This window comes from Glycine max, chromosome 12, assembly GCF_000004515.6.
Source record: "Glycine max cultivar Williams 82 chromosome 12, Glycine_max_v4.0, whole genome shotgun sequence".
Lineage (NCBI taxonomy): Eukaryota > Viridiplantae > Streptophyta > Magnoliopsida > Fabales > Fabaceae > Glycine > Glycine max.
This window is the reverse complement of record NC_038248.2, coordinates 22,088,985-22,103,739: the sequence shown is the minus strand read 5'-3', so window position 1 is coordinate 22,103,739 and position 14,755 is coordinate 22,088,985. Positions and strand designations below refer to the sequence as shown.

Genomic DNA, 14,755 nt, shown 5'->3' with positions numbered 1-14,755 from the left:
GGTAAATGTATCATGACCGTGATTAAGTGCAGAGTCTTCAAATCTTAATAAAATTGTGCAATTTCTAACTCTTTCACTCAATTGAGTAGTTGAACATATGCAATGCAAAACTAGTGTCCAAACGGAGTCCTGCCAAGAAATGCATGCAAGAAAAACTCACACAAAATATCACTCAAAAAGTGGTTTATTAGGATTGATGCCCAATGAAGAGACAAGTGGCGAAGGTGAAGTTATTTGGAGGTGGTGGCTTTGGTCATTTATTATCTCCAATTATTTCCTATTTATAGTTTCCATTTCAAATAACATACTAAGTGAAATAACTTGTCCTCTTATCATTAATTCAAATTTCTCTTCAAGAGGTGATGCTTATGCAACATGAGTTCAACCTCTTGATCCTTCAAGGCAAATTAATTGGGATGTTTATTCTATAATAGATATGGGATTGTGATAGAATTTAGATTATTGTGATTTTATTTATTTTGGTGTGAAATGGCACTATATGACAAAACAATGGAACTTATCCCACTTCCTTCAAACTTTTGTCCCTCTTTCTTTCTTTCTTTCTTTTTTTAAACTTGTTGAGTTTGACCTATGCTTTTTTCTCTTATCTCTTACAAGTCACAACGGGTGAGTTAGTTTTTCTGCTTCTTTGAAAAATTGGCAAATAGAAAATATTATTCATATTTATTTTCCCTTTTTAATTATGGTCATTGAGTTTTTAATCCTCTTTTAACGTTCTTTCTCTTTATCCTTGGTTCTTCTTCATTCATTTTACACTTTGGTTACTTTCACTTTTTTTTTGCTTTTAATTATAAAAATGTATTTTTTTCTCTTTATTTTTTGTTTTCAAAAAATTATATAAGAAACAATTTTTTTTATTATATTCTCTTTTTACCTTTTATACAATCTTTTAGAAATACAAATATAGATACAACATATCTTCCGATACCTAAAGGACTCTTAATTGTTGTATTTTTTTCATGCAGTGGGAGCAAAGCCCAAAGTTAAATAAAGATTCAAGACACATGCTATTGAATTCTAAGACCACATAGGAGAATTTAGAGGGAACAAAATGAAATGTATGAAAAACAAAAAATGTAGATGGAATCAATTGGTGGGGTACACCTTCTCGTTTCGGATTTGGTGTGAGGTATACCATTGGTGGGGTATTTTTTTAGTACAACATTAGGAGGTTCCGCTTCATTTCATGCAACATGATTTTTTTTAAGGGTAAAAGGATGCGTAGAGTTCGCTATTTCAGCTGGCATGCAGTTTGTTGGAGTCTTTGGTTTCACAAGAACCACATTATTTTTCATGAAGAGGTGACAAATGCACATGTGATATTGTGGCAAATTCAGACCTTGTCTTGGTCGTGACTTCTATATATGAGTCATGAGATTGGCTTATTCCTTTGTCAACTGGTGTTTGAAGTCATTGTTGTTTTAAGCTAATTGTGTTTTTGTTTTCTTTTCGTTCTATTTTTTTATGTTTCAATAATGATGTATTCTTTTTTTGGGAATCATACCTTGTGACATCTTTTATTAATATATTAGTCTCATTTTTTCTTTCAAAACAAAATAATTAAATATTTATAAGAATATAAAATACTTAAAAATTAATATATGAAAAATATTTTAGTTATAAAAATATTTTTTAAATATTTGAAAAAATATACAGATAAGATATAAATTATAATTTGATCAATTATTGTAGTTCATGCTCGACATACAAAAATAAAAAATAAAAATCCTTTGCATCCCGTGAGTATAAAATTAAAAAACTACTCCAGTATTTAAAAAAAAAATCTTGTGCACTCACAGACGAATCAAACGGTCGTTCCTTTTGGGTCTGGCAATCTAACCCAAAGCCAAAGCCCATTTAAACCAATCTAACGTTAAACGCCGAAATTCAAATTCAAACTTGGGTCTCTCCCTCCCTCTTTCCCTTTCCATCACCACCATGTCGTCCTCCACCGTCGCCGGCGCGGACACTCCCACTCCGTCAAAAACCCAGTCGAAGCGCAGGAGGAGCCACGCCGATTTGACGTCCAGATTCGAGGCCTACAACCGGCTCCAGGGCGCGGCCGTGGCCTTCGGCGAGACGCTGCCGATCCCGGAGATTGTGGCTGTCGGGGGCCAGTCCGACGGGAAGAGCTCCCTCCTGGAGGCGCTCCTCGGGTTCCGTTTCAACGTCCGCGAGGTCGAGATGGGCACTCGTAGACCTCTTATACTGCAAATGGTCCACGATGCTTCCGCTCTCGAACCCCGTTGCCGCTTCCAGGTCCCTCATTTCGTGCTCTCTTGAATTGAATTTTGAATATTCTTTCAATTATCCAAGTTTGGCGCATTGTTTATTTCGGTTGGGTTTTGGAATTTGAATATTTCTTTCATGCTTGGGGTTAGTGTGTGGTGCATAAGTTAGAAGGGAGTGTGTCATTGGGAGTAATACAACAAATTGGAGTGTGTTTGGAAAGCAGTTGCCAACATTCAGGCCAAAGCTATGACATAGTTGCTTTGGCATTTTTGCTTTGGAAAGTGAAACACGTATCCAAACACACTCTTAGTTCTTTATATTATAACTATTGGTGAAATTGGTTTCTAAAGTTATGGAAAAGAAATTTTAGTGCCTGGAATTGAAAACTCCAATCCTTGACAATGTGTTTGAATTGATAGAAGAGGAATGGGATATAATGATGTTGTGCTCCATTGTTTAAGGTGTAGTACTGATGGAGGAAAAGATGACAAAAAATTGGTTAAGTTGGTTTGGATATGTAAAATGAAATCCATTTGAAGCACCCGTGAGGATGTTAGATTGCATAGTTTTTAGTCCTGAGGTGGGAGAAGTAGAACATTGGAGGGAGTTGTCAAGACTCTAGAGGGGTCTCATGGTATCAAGTCAAATGGCATCCACGTTGTTGACCTCACTAGTGACTAGTGAGCAACGGTTTTTTGTTGTTATAAGAATTAGTAAAATGAGGATGACATGTAATGGAAATTTTGTTCCCTTCTCTCATAACATTTTCAAACAAAGTATCGGAGACTTTATTGCATTATATTTTAATCCATTCCATTGGCTCAATTTGATTCCTAACTTTAACAACTATCAGGCAATTTAGTCAAAAACTTATGAGAAATGGAGAATAGAACATGACGGAATGTTACATTTCAGTCTATTTTCGTGCAAACACTACCTAAGGTAGATTTTGGTAAACAAAATAGAATGAAATGTATCATGTGTTTTGTTCTATGTATGGTGTATTTTAAAATGAAATCAGGCCACGAGATTAAAAAGTGGTTTTAATTTCATTAGAAATGTAAAACTAAGAAGAAATTAAAATGGATTGTTCTATTTTGTTTTGTTTGTATGATAAGCTAGTTTAAAGTTTTAAACAATTAACAATGCTGTTAAAACTGAACGAAACATTGATCTGGTGAGACTGGTAGGTTAAGGTTTAACATAACATCATAAAAACAATTCACGTGTAAAATTATCAAATTTATTGATTGCAGGTATAAAATTTATTTTGGCATTTTAAATGGTTTTAAGTTTTAACTGTTTCAAAGGGTATATCTTCTGAGATTAAACTAAAACTGATTCATGGTTAGACCACTTAGATGTAGTCCGGCTTTGACAGCATTTCTTTTAAATTTACAATTATTATTATATTATTTATTTATTTTTGGTATGCCAATATGTTTGATTATTGAGTATTGGAAATACAGGAGGAGGATTCAGAAGAGTATGGAAGTCCTGTGGTTTTGTCATCTGCCATTGCAGACATTATAAAGTCCCGAACTGAGGCACTTTTGAAGAAAACCAAGACAGCAGTTTCTCCTAAGCCAATTGTAATGAGAGCTGAGTATGCACATTGTCCTAACCTTACTATTATTGACACACCTGGGTTTGTTCTTAAGGTGAGAGCTTGAAATTTATGACAATTAGGTTTGGCATTTATGCTTGCTGGATTGTATTCATGGAAACTTATTTGGTACTGCAGGCAAAGAAGGGTGAACCAGATAACACGCCTGATGAAATCCTTTCTATGGTGAAGTCCTTGGCTAGTCCTCCTCACCGCATACTCTTGTTCCTCCAGCAAAGTAGTGTTGAGTGGTGCTCCTCATTGTGGTTGGATTCTATTCGCGAAATTGACCCAACATTTAGACGGACAGTGATTGTTGTCTCCAAATTTGATAACCGTCTCAAGGTATGAACAGTGCCTTTTCATTGCAACAGTAAATTTGATAATATATTTCTACAGTTGGCTTGTTGTTAAGAGAGATCTCATGGTAAATAATATTCTTGAGAATTTGGTCTTTAACCGAGTCTATTAGCATAATGCAATCCATGTAGCCGACCTTCATTTAGTGGTATAAGACTTTTGTTGTTGTATTTCTTTGGTCGGGGGCTTACTGAATCACACTACTCATTAAGTTATGACAGGAAAGATAAAAACTATTGTATGGCACCAACAAATGAAGCATTGTATGTCTTGTGGTTCTTGATGTTGCCATTAGGCTGCATAGGCTCAGTTTTAAATTGTGATTGCGGTTGTGGTTGCATTGCAGTCATGCAGTCTGCAGTCATCGCCGCTTGATGTGGTGGCCACTTAGACACTGCTGCCACATCACTTTACAATTTGAAGTATATAGCGGGACAGAGTAAACTGTATTTTAGAGACTGATTTTAATGATCAGATATCCAATGCTTGCAGGAATTTAGTGACCGGTGGGAAGTGGATCGCTATTTGAGTGCGAGTGGTTACCTTGGAGATAACACTCACCCCTTTTTTGTGGCCCTGCCAAAGGACAGGGGTAATGTTTCAAATGATGAGTTCCGCAGGCAGATTTCTCAGGTAGATTCAGAGGTTCTTCATCATCTCCAAGAGGGTGTCAAGGGAGGTTTTGATGAAGAAAAGTTCAAGTCCTATATTGGTTTTGGCCGTCTGAGAGATTATTTGGAGTCTGAGCTTCAGAAAAAATACAAAGAAGCCGCCCCAGCAACCCTTGCTTTACTCGAGCAACGCTGCAGTGAATTGACTTCTGAACTTGCTAGAATGGATTCAAAAATACAGGCCACTTCAGATGTTTCCCATCTCAGGAAATCTGCAATGCTGCATGCAGCTTCTATCAGCAATCATGTGGTGGGTAATTGTTATGCGAAACATATATTTACCTAGACATGAGCTGATGAACTATATCAACAGTTGATAATAAAACCTTTTATTGTGATAGCATCATAGGACTCATCTATTAAAACTTTTTCTTCATTGATGGCCAAGTTTATTTTACAAGTTTCTGAAATGCTATTTAACGTTTTCTTCTGACTGATAATGTATCTATGTCATGTATATTACACCTTTCTCTTTGGACACCTTGGTTTAAAGTAAACTATTCGTGTGTAATCATGTATGATGTATCCTAAGCTTCTTTGCTGTTCACCTGCACAAATGAGCTGCAATTCTAAAAGTCTTTTATCAAATGGTGTCAAAGATTATGACCATTCATTTCAAGTTAATAATCTTTTGCAGGGTGCATTGATTGATGGTGCAGCAGATCCTTCCCCTGAGCTGTGGGGGAAAACAACTGTAGAAGAGAGGTCACGAAGTGGTATTGGGGTTTGGCCTGGTGTTACTGCTGATGTAAATCCCCCCAATGCTACTCTTCGTCTTTATGGGGGTGCTGCATTTGAGAGGGTGATGCATGAGTTTCGCTGTGCTGCATATTCCATAGAATGCCCCTCAGTGTCAAGAGAGAAGGTGATTTACTTTTCATAAACTCATGCGAGGAACATTTTATTTTTTCATTCAAGTAATCAAGTTTCAACTTCAAATTCTTGAGTATCTATTTAACAGGTTGCAAATATATTACTTGCTCATGCTGGCCGAGGTGGGGGAAGAGGAATAACAGAGGCTGCTGCAGAGATTGCACGAGCTGCTGCTAAATCATGGCTTGCTCCTCTTCTTGACACTGCTTGTGACCGGCTTTCTTTTGTCTTGGGAAGTTTATTTGATTTGGCTCTAGAAAGAAACTGCAGTCATGATTCAGAATGTAAGAGAAGCTCCTTAGTTTCTAGGTTCTTTGTCTTCACTTACATATTTCTCAAATAGTTGTTTCCTTCCCTGTTCTAACTCAGGCATCATGTCATTCCCTTGCATGGATCTGATTTCTAAAGCTAAAAGATTTTTCAAAGTGCCATTGGAAGTTGAAAAACTAATATTATTTTGTGTAGACGATGGAATATTTTATTGTCCTTCCAGAACTGAAATATATACAACAATATATGTTGTTCTATAATTTTAGCTTTTTATATGCTATTTTCTTTAGATAGAGATTCATTTTCATTTTATGTCAATTTCCTGAAATTTTCTTCAGTTGTCATTAGATTCTAACTATATATTGTTTATTTTGTGATAAAGCATACAGTTCTGTATAAGACGCTTATAGGGATGAGTAGTGATCTTGTTAAATTACTGATTAGAAAAGCTGACTGGTGCTTATTTTACTTGAAGGTGGTATTAAAGGAGATGACATGGATGGCTATGTAGGTTTCCATGCTGCTTTAAGGTGTGCTTATAATCGCTTCATAGGGGATCTTGCTAAGAAGTGCAAGCAACTTGTTAGGCACCACCTTGATTCAGTTACTAGTCCATACTCACAGGTTTGCTATTTTAATGACTTTCAACCATGTTCTGGCCCAAATGCACTCTCTTATAGCAAAGTCCTTGAGTTGAGTGATACTAGTTCAGCTTCCCGTGATGTAAGGAGGGATCAGGAAAATATACCTCCCGAAAAAAATGCTCAAGAAACCACACCAGGTAAAACAGGAGAAACCAGAGATGTTTTGAGAGAAAGTCACATAACTATCCCTGAGACCCCATCTCCAGATCAGCCAGGTGATGCAGCATTTGGGGTGGTTAAAAAGGAGCCTGGAATTTGCAATGACATGGGGCCAAGAAAGAGAGCGTCCAGAATGGGTGGGAATAGCAAAAATTCTGACAATGTTAGACTGCAAAATGGTGTCATTTTATTTGGAAATGGGGAGAGATCAGGTTCACCTTACTCAGATATCTGTGTTTCAGCTGCCCAGCATTTTGCACGTATTCGTGGAGTTCTTGTTGAGAGAGGCGTGACATCAACATTAAATTCTGGATTCCTAACCCCTTGGTAAGCTTCTGCCTTGTTTGAAATCAGTTTATTCCTAACCCCAAATGTGGGAGTTAAACTAGTGGTCATTTCAGTTTAAGCTATAAGCTATACCATGATAGGTAGCATGCTATCACTTCAGAAATACTCCAACGAATACCTTTCTGTAGAATGTTCTCACTTCAGTGATATTCCAATTAATACCTTTGTCCAAATTCAAAATGCCTTATGTCACTTTTTTTTTTCAAAAGCATCATGCCATTTCTCACTCATACTTACAGTTGAATTTATTCTCCTTTTATAGTTGATTTAGGTTCAGTTTGGATAAACAATGCTGGAAATACTTATAGAAGAAAAATTAATTGCATTTTCCCCATAAGTTAAAAATCAACTTATACACCATAATTTTTGTAAAAGTTAGATGAGAGATTCTATAAATTTAATTGTTTTAAGTTAATTTTAACTTATATAAAAAAAATTCAATTGATTTAACCTTCTTATTTTCTTTTTTTATAAATGCTTACGAAGAACTTTATTCAGCTAGGACCTTAATTTGATTTACAGAAGTTAGGTTGTTACTCAATAACTTCCTAATAAATACTGTATTTGCTGGTATTTCATGTTTCTTGATTTTGAATTATTTTTTCCCCTTAAACTTGTACCCTTTTTCAGCATACTGTAAGTGCTTACGAAGAACTTTATTCAGCCTCAGTATATGGAGCTTTCATTCTTCTTTATATGGAACAATAACACCCCACCTTTGTTCTGTTGCTTACTTTGTGCAGCCGAGATCGGCTATTCGTGGCTCTTGGCTTAGATTTATTTGCTGTGAACGATGAGAAATTCATGGACATGTTTGTTGCTCCGGGTGCCATAGATGTGCTAGAAAGTGAACGAGAGTCTCTCTCAAAGCGTCAGAAGATACTCCAGTCTTGCTTGAATGAGTTTAAAAACGTTGCTCGGGCACTATGATCAGAGTTATTACTAGCTTTCCAACCAGCCAAGATTTTTTGGCTATGCTTTCGGCAATTTATAATGCCAGTGAATTACTGTGCCTCAGTTCTTGCTTAACCAATTAGACAGTGACATGATACCAACATATTTTAGAGAGCCCCCCGTACCTCTGTATTTTATTGTATACCAAGTGCTGTGGAGCCCCTCCCTAATTTGGTATTACGCCCCTTTAATGAATGGAACTTGGGCAAAGCCACTCTTTGCCTGCTTGTGGGAAGCATTTATGCAACCGTGTGAGATTTTGACTTAAAATTGTATTTGAATAAATTTCTTAAATAGTACTTGTATGAGGAAAAGATTAAGGTAAAATGAATAAAATTTTGCTCACAAATTAAAATAAATTTAGAATTTAATAGTTATACATTAACAATATAAAATAATTTTATGTTGTCATCTTTTAAAAGTTACTGTTGAAATGGCTTTAATGTAATTATAGTAAAAATTAATGAACTTACCATATATATAGTCTAAGTTAAATTGCATATGTTTGATTTTAACTTATAGAGAAACTAAATTGCATAGAGCTATGTGGTACGGCTATGTGGTTTGTGTATGTATGGAATTTGTCACTTTTAATGTTAGTATTTCAAGACTTCTTTTAAAGAGAACTCAGAATGAAGGCATTGACAATGCTATTTTTTTAAGGCTTTAAAGATTTTAATTGTCCTTGTATAGCTTACTGGAAAGGGGTTGCTAAGGTGGTGGACACAGTTCCAAAACTTCTTGATGCAGCTCACGCATTCATTTAGTATTATAATAAATGATTTGGCTTCTAAAAGAAAATAAATAGAAAATTTGGAATGCGGTATGTGGTGTGGTGAATTTGTCCAACCAGAATCTTATAACCTGCATTCGGAGGCTGACCTGAAGTGCAGTCACTTTCATATGGCTTGCTGAATGCCAGTGGCATGACAATCCTCATTGCAAGTTTATAGAAGGATATGGAGCTATTTCCCCTTTTGGGTTGAATTGCATATTATTTGGACAAGGGATAATAATAATATCAATAAAAGAAATGCAAGTCTACGCTTCTAGAAATGAATGAGCATTTGCAATTTTGAGTGTTTTCTTGTTTGTAATGATGATCATCACATCATGTATTACTTAAAGCAGAAAACAAGCCAAGGCAGGCACTGAGCAGCTCTAAATTAAAAGGGAAAGACAGCTATAAAATGTAAGCGCGCTCTCAGCATTATTCATGAGCCTCTAAAATGGCAAATATTAAAGTTTGTACTAAGTGGTCCTTACCTCTTCTTACTCCTTTTCCCACGCAGATGGCTTGTTGCTGAGCACACTTTCCGGCTCTCATATTATCATCACAATTGCATGAGTGAATTTATGGGTCTCATTCATGGTGGCTACGAGGTATCTTATATCAAATTCTGATTTTAATCACTGCTTGCTGGAAGCATTGAATGGTTTGTAACCTTAATGGGAAAAGAGAAGGACTAATTTTGGGTCAGTTGAGGCAGAGTTTGGCCTTCTGTAGCCTGTGCCTAACACATTTGTTTTTAGCTAAGGCTGATGGATTTCTTCCCGGTGGTGCAAGTTTCCATAATTGCATGACTCCCCATGGTCCTGATACCAAGTCATGAGGTATGGTTTTCCAAACATTCATGCAGCCATTATTAAGATGACAAGTACGAGTAAACCTTTCTATTTCTTGATTATACAACATCTTCACTTTAATTCCTGATTTTGTAGAATGTCATTCACTTCAATGCATGTTTGGACCCGTCTCCCATCCTTTCCAAAATCACGTCCTATATTCTCTTAACCCAAGCTTCTTTTATTAGCTTCTGATTTCTACCTCACGAAAGTTTTTACCATAGTGACGTGGAACCAGACATGCTATTAGTTCTTTTTAGAGTGAAACTTCATGAAAAATAAAGTGGAAAATGATTAAAATGAACGACTTTTTACAGATTCTGTGACATACACTTATAATTTCAGAAACTATAATGGGGTTTACTCCAGATACAAAGCTTAGTTATGTGTCATTTGTTGATTTGGTTTAAGTACTAAAGATGCGAAAACATGAATTTATGATCTTCTAGTAATGCATGTGTTGGCACTTGGTTTACAGGCTACCATTGCAGGAGAGAATGATGTAGGACCTTCCAAGATCACTGACACAATGGCTTTTATGTTCGAATCGACTTTGATACCCCAGCTTAGTCAATGGGCCCTAGAATCATCATTCTATCAAGATTATTACCAATACTCATTTTTTAGTTGGAGCTTGGAGGGCATTATTAGCTTTTACCTAAATTTTAGAACAAAAATATCCATGTGTCTCTCCTATTCTGTTTTAGTGAAATTGAAATAGGAATATTACTGTAATATATATATATATATATATATATATATATATATATATATATATATATATATATATATATATAAAAATTCTCTCTCCGGTCACATACGTAACATTTCTGAGCGTCGTTTCTTCTTTTTCCATTCTGAAGATGTTCGCTCTCTTAGTTTGATTGGGTTTCGGCCTTTTGGGTTCACCTTGCTTTCGGTGTGTTTATCTTAGCGTTTCCAGTGCTTGATATCCACTCTCGAAAAATGCTTCAACCATTACTTTGGTTTCTTGCCTTACTTTGTTTCAACGTACACTTTCCGAAAAATCAAAAACACTTCAATCTCCACTCTCCAATCTCACTCGAGGTAAGCCTGTTTCTTACGCCTCTGTTTGCATTCCCTTTGTTTTCGTTGTCGACATTCCTAATCCATTTTTAGGGTTTCAATTGCAGAATATCTGAAAGGTGAAATTTTTCATTCGATCTGGGTTTGGGCCCTCGTTGCCTCGTTCCGTTTTCTGCATTTGGTTCGTTTGCTAGTTTGGGTTAATTATTAGATGCCACATTTGATGATAGGATTTGGTTCGAACATAATAGTTGGCCACCGTTCTGTTGAATTCCGAAAGTTTTGTTAGGGTCAAACACAAATTCCCAACCACCTGTTAAGAAGGAAAGGCACCTACCAATAATTCTTGGTATTTTTTCTAACAACTATATCTCAATTCCTTAACTCATTCTTTCATTTCAATAGTTCTTGTTATTTTTACTTTTATTTATTTTTTTATTTTTTATCTCTTTGATGACTGAAAGTATACAATAACATTATATGGTTACTTTTTTTTCTTGAATTTAAATTAATGGAATATAAAATTATAGTGGCAGCTACTCATTAGAAATTTTTTTATGGCTTGCATATAGCTCTAGTAATTGAGTTTTTCATAAGATAAATATCCATCATTTTGACTTCTTACTCATGAGTGTTCAATTGACGTGTTTATTTTGTTTCGTTGTGTGAGTGGGTGTAAGATGTACATTATAATGGTGTCTTAGAAAATTATTTGCTACATTCATTTTGTAAGTGTATGATTACATTCCTAAATTACTTCCAATTTATATAGCTTTTTCCATGTGTGATGATGTAAATAATTTTTTTCACTCGGTTGATAGATTAGATGATGGAATATACCAGCAGATCTTGACCCTCTTGATTGTAGAGTTTGCACTGTCTAAGGTTGCTCTATTTTTAGAGCCTAAACTACACTAGCAAGGCTAGAAAATTTTACAACTACATTGACCAAAAGATTGATAGAAAGGAAATCTATTATGTGAAGAAGTTCTACTTTGATTGGTGCCTTCGAATGACTTTATTTTTTATTGGTGAAGTTCTATTTATTGTTGTATATATATTGGGCAAAGCAATTCAATGTTATGTGATATTTATTGTAAACAATTTTGAGTTTGTATGCATTATTATTTTAAGAGAGACATGATCAACAATGGCCTTAGTCTTATTAAAGGACAATCTTTTGCTTATTTTTTGGTACCAAGCTTCATATGTAGAGAAGAATGAGCAAGGGAAAATATTTTTTTTTTTAACAAAGTTAATATTATTAACTCAATGTACTAAGTGGTGACCCCCTGCCAAGCAATACACTAAAACGTTTCCAAAACATTGAAAATAAACCACATGATAGCTCCACCCAATTTGACATGTAACCTGCATAATGCATACCCCAAGGCCTAACACCTTTACAAATTTACAAACCGATTAAAGAACCTACCCCCATGAAATGGTGTCCATAACCTCATGATCATACATAAGCAAACCACAAGCCCACAACGTACCATGCTCCACTCATATTATCACGAAATAGGTATATCGTATACCAATTACCAATAACCATACAAATAATCTTTAGGAAAATAGAATCAACCACGGCTTAATGAAAAAAAATCTTATCCAATTAATTTTATACTTAACAAAACATAGGCTTAGATTGAACATATTGCCCAACAATATTCTACTAAAAAAAATCAACAATATTCTGATAAAAGAACTACATTACTTGAAGATCCACTTCCAACTCTTGAAACAACAATAAAGATCTTCACGCAATCCCAACTTTAAGATCCACTAAACTCAACCGAAAGAAGAACAACTTTCTCTGTTAATAACACTTTCTCCAACATTGTCATCCTATTAAGTTACATGAAAAACAGGTAAACAAAATGTATTTAACGAGTCATGGTAAACACTCGTAAAGGCTAGTTGTTAACTAAACAAGTTAAATAATGATTAAAGCTTACTACTTATTTGGAGATTGAGAAGGCAACACTTCATCATTCTTTTTTTTTTTGGACAATTTTGTGAGTCGTGATTAGTTGCACCACAATCAGGAACATGACAACGATGTGGCTTCTTTGCAACTTCAACTCCACCTTTTGGCCTTGATCCTCTGGTTGACCTTTTGTTTTAGATATCACAGGATTTTCAACATCACACTAAGTCATTTAAACTTACACCATGTTCCAACCTAATTGAATGTTCTTGAACTTCAAGCATGCCTTTTACCAACTCAATAACTCTCTAACTCTTTAGTAGCAGCTTTAACTCGATCTTTTGTCTTTAAACATTCACCTTCTAGACATTGAACTGGAGAATGAATCTCAACAAGGGAGTTATCATTGAAATTAATTATGTGACTATATGTTGGGATTAATGAAGTTTCTCGTCTCCATCGAAAAGGAAAGTATTTTTTCGGGAGACAAAAATAATTATTTTTTAATAGCACTTGAATAACATGCCTACATAGTATTCCAGAGAACTCAAATTCTTTACAAGAACATTAGATTGATACTTCTTCTATCCAATGTACGGAACAACCTCTATCAAGTTTGGTATGATGTCGCACTAGGTAGGAGTTGTTACTAATTTTAGTCGCTGTATATTTTGTAGATAACTCAATCTCATTTTGGAACAACTCAAAGGCATTAGGTGTGAGTATTGTTGCAACATGGTCCTCAATGGGAAAACTTGTTCTAATGGGAGGGTTATGGTACCTTTGACACATTCGGGTCTCTTCACTAGCTTGATTTCTAATGTTGACAGCAACACCAACCTACACACAAAAAATATTAAATAATTAACAAATTTATATGATAATTGGTTCAAGGAATAAAGTGCTCACAACAATTAATACTTAGGAGATAGTTGATACTTGATTTACAAAATCCACCAAACTTGTTTTAACATCTAAGAATTTTTCTATATATGAATTTATAGACTCTGAACTCCTAGTTGTTGTCATTCCAACAAAAAACTAGTCTTTTAAATAGGCCGATGCCCAAAATTGGCGATGAGAATAAATCAAGTCAATATTGATGGAAGCTTGCTTGTGGGGATTCTATGGAGGCTGGATCTTTGAGCTTCAATGAGGTCCTTCAATGGTGATTTTACACTATGGAGATGCAGCGGAAGGCAAAGGAGAAGAGGAGAGGGGAGGCACCATCCACTAGGGAATAAGCCAAGGAAGAAGGAGCTTCACCACCAAGAATTGCCTTGGATAAGAAGCTTGAAGAGGATGCTTTAATGGAGGAAAAGAAAGAGAGAAGGGGGGAGCACGAAATTGAAGGAATAAAAGAGGGAGAGAAGTGGAACTTTGAAGTGTATCTCATAAGACTTTCATTCATCAAAGTTACAACAAGTGTTACATATGCTTCTATTTATAGACTAGGTAGCTTCCTTGAGAAGCTTCTTTGAGAAAACTTTCTTGAGAAGCTTCTTTGAGAAAACATCCATGAGAAGCTAGAGCTTAGCTACGCACACCCCTCTAATAACTAAGCTCACCTCCTTGAGAAGATTCCTAAAGAAGCTAGAGCTTAGCTGCACACACCTCTCTAATAATTAAGCTCACCTCCTTGAGATGAGAAGTTAGAGCTTAGCTACACACCCCCTATAATAGCTAAGCTCACCCCCATGACAAAATACATGAAAATACAAAAAAGTCCCTACTACAAAGACTACTCAAAATGCCTCAAAATACAAGGCTAAAACCCTATACTACTAGAATTGCCAAAATACAAGGCCCAAACGAAGGAAAAACCTATTCTAATATTTACAAAGATAAGCGGGCTCATACTTAGTCCATGGGCTCAAAATCTACCCTAAGGCTCATGAGAATCCTAGGGCCTTTCCTTGGATCTCTGGCCCAATCTACTCGGAGTCTTCTATCCAATGCCCTTGCGAGGTAGGATTGCATCATTCCCTCCAACTTGGAAAGAATTTGACCT

The 14,755-nt window shown here is 35.6% G+C and overlaps 1 protein-coding gene across 2 annotated transcripts; it reads left to right on the top strand.

The window, feature by feature from the left end:
* The first annotated feature begins 1,804 nt into the window (after nt 1-1,804).
* LOC100786517 (dynamin-related protein 5A) lies at nt 1,805-8,497 on the top strand. 2 transcript variants are annotated; one of them, XM_041007270.1, is made up of 9 exons: nt 1,805-2,280; nt 3,723-3,914; nt 3,998-4,204; nt 4,712-5,140; nt 5,528-5,755; nt 5,852-6,047; nt 6,509-6,973; nt 7,079-7,163; nt 7,928-8,462. In XM_041007270.1, the coding sequence occupies exons 1-9, from the start codon at nt 1,960-1,962 to the stop codon at nt 8,112-8,114; spliced, it is 2,310 nt and encodes a 769-aa protein (XP_040863204.1). In that variant the 5' UTR covers nt 1,805-1,959; the 3' UTR covers nt 8,115-8,462. The 2 variants fall into 2 exon arrangements, with proteins under 2 accessions (XP_040863204.1, XP_003541137.1); XM_003541089.5 differs by having other exon boundaries at nt 1,806-2,280; nt 6,509-7,163; nt 7,928-8,497.
* Nucleotides 8,498-14,755: the final 6,258 nt, after the last annotated feature.

Coding starts and splice junctions, on each gene's coding strand:
- LOC100786517 (XM_003541089.5), top strand. CDS start 1,960: ATGTCGTCCTCCACCGTCGCCGGCGCGGACACTCCCACTCCGTCAAAA. Junction 2,281..3,722: donor AACCCCGTTGCCGCTTCCAG/GTCCCTCATTTC, acceptor TTGGAAATACAG/GAGGAGGATTCAGAAGAGTA. Junction 7,164..7,927: donor TCTGGATTCCTAACCCCTTG/GTAAGCTTCTGC, acceptor TACTTTGTGCAG/CCGAGATCGGCTATTCGTGG.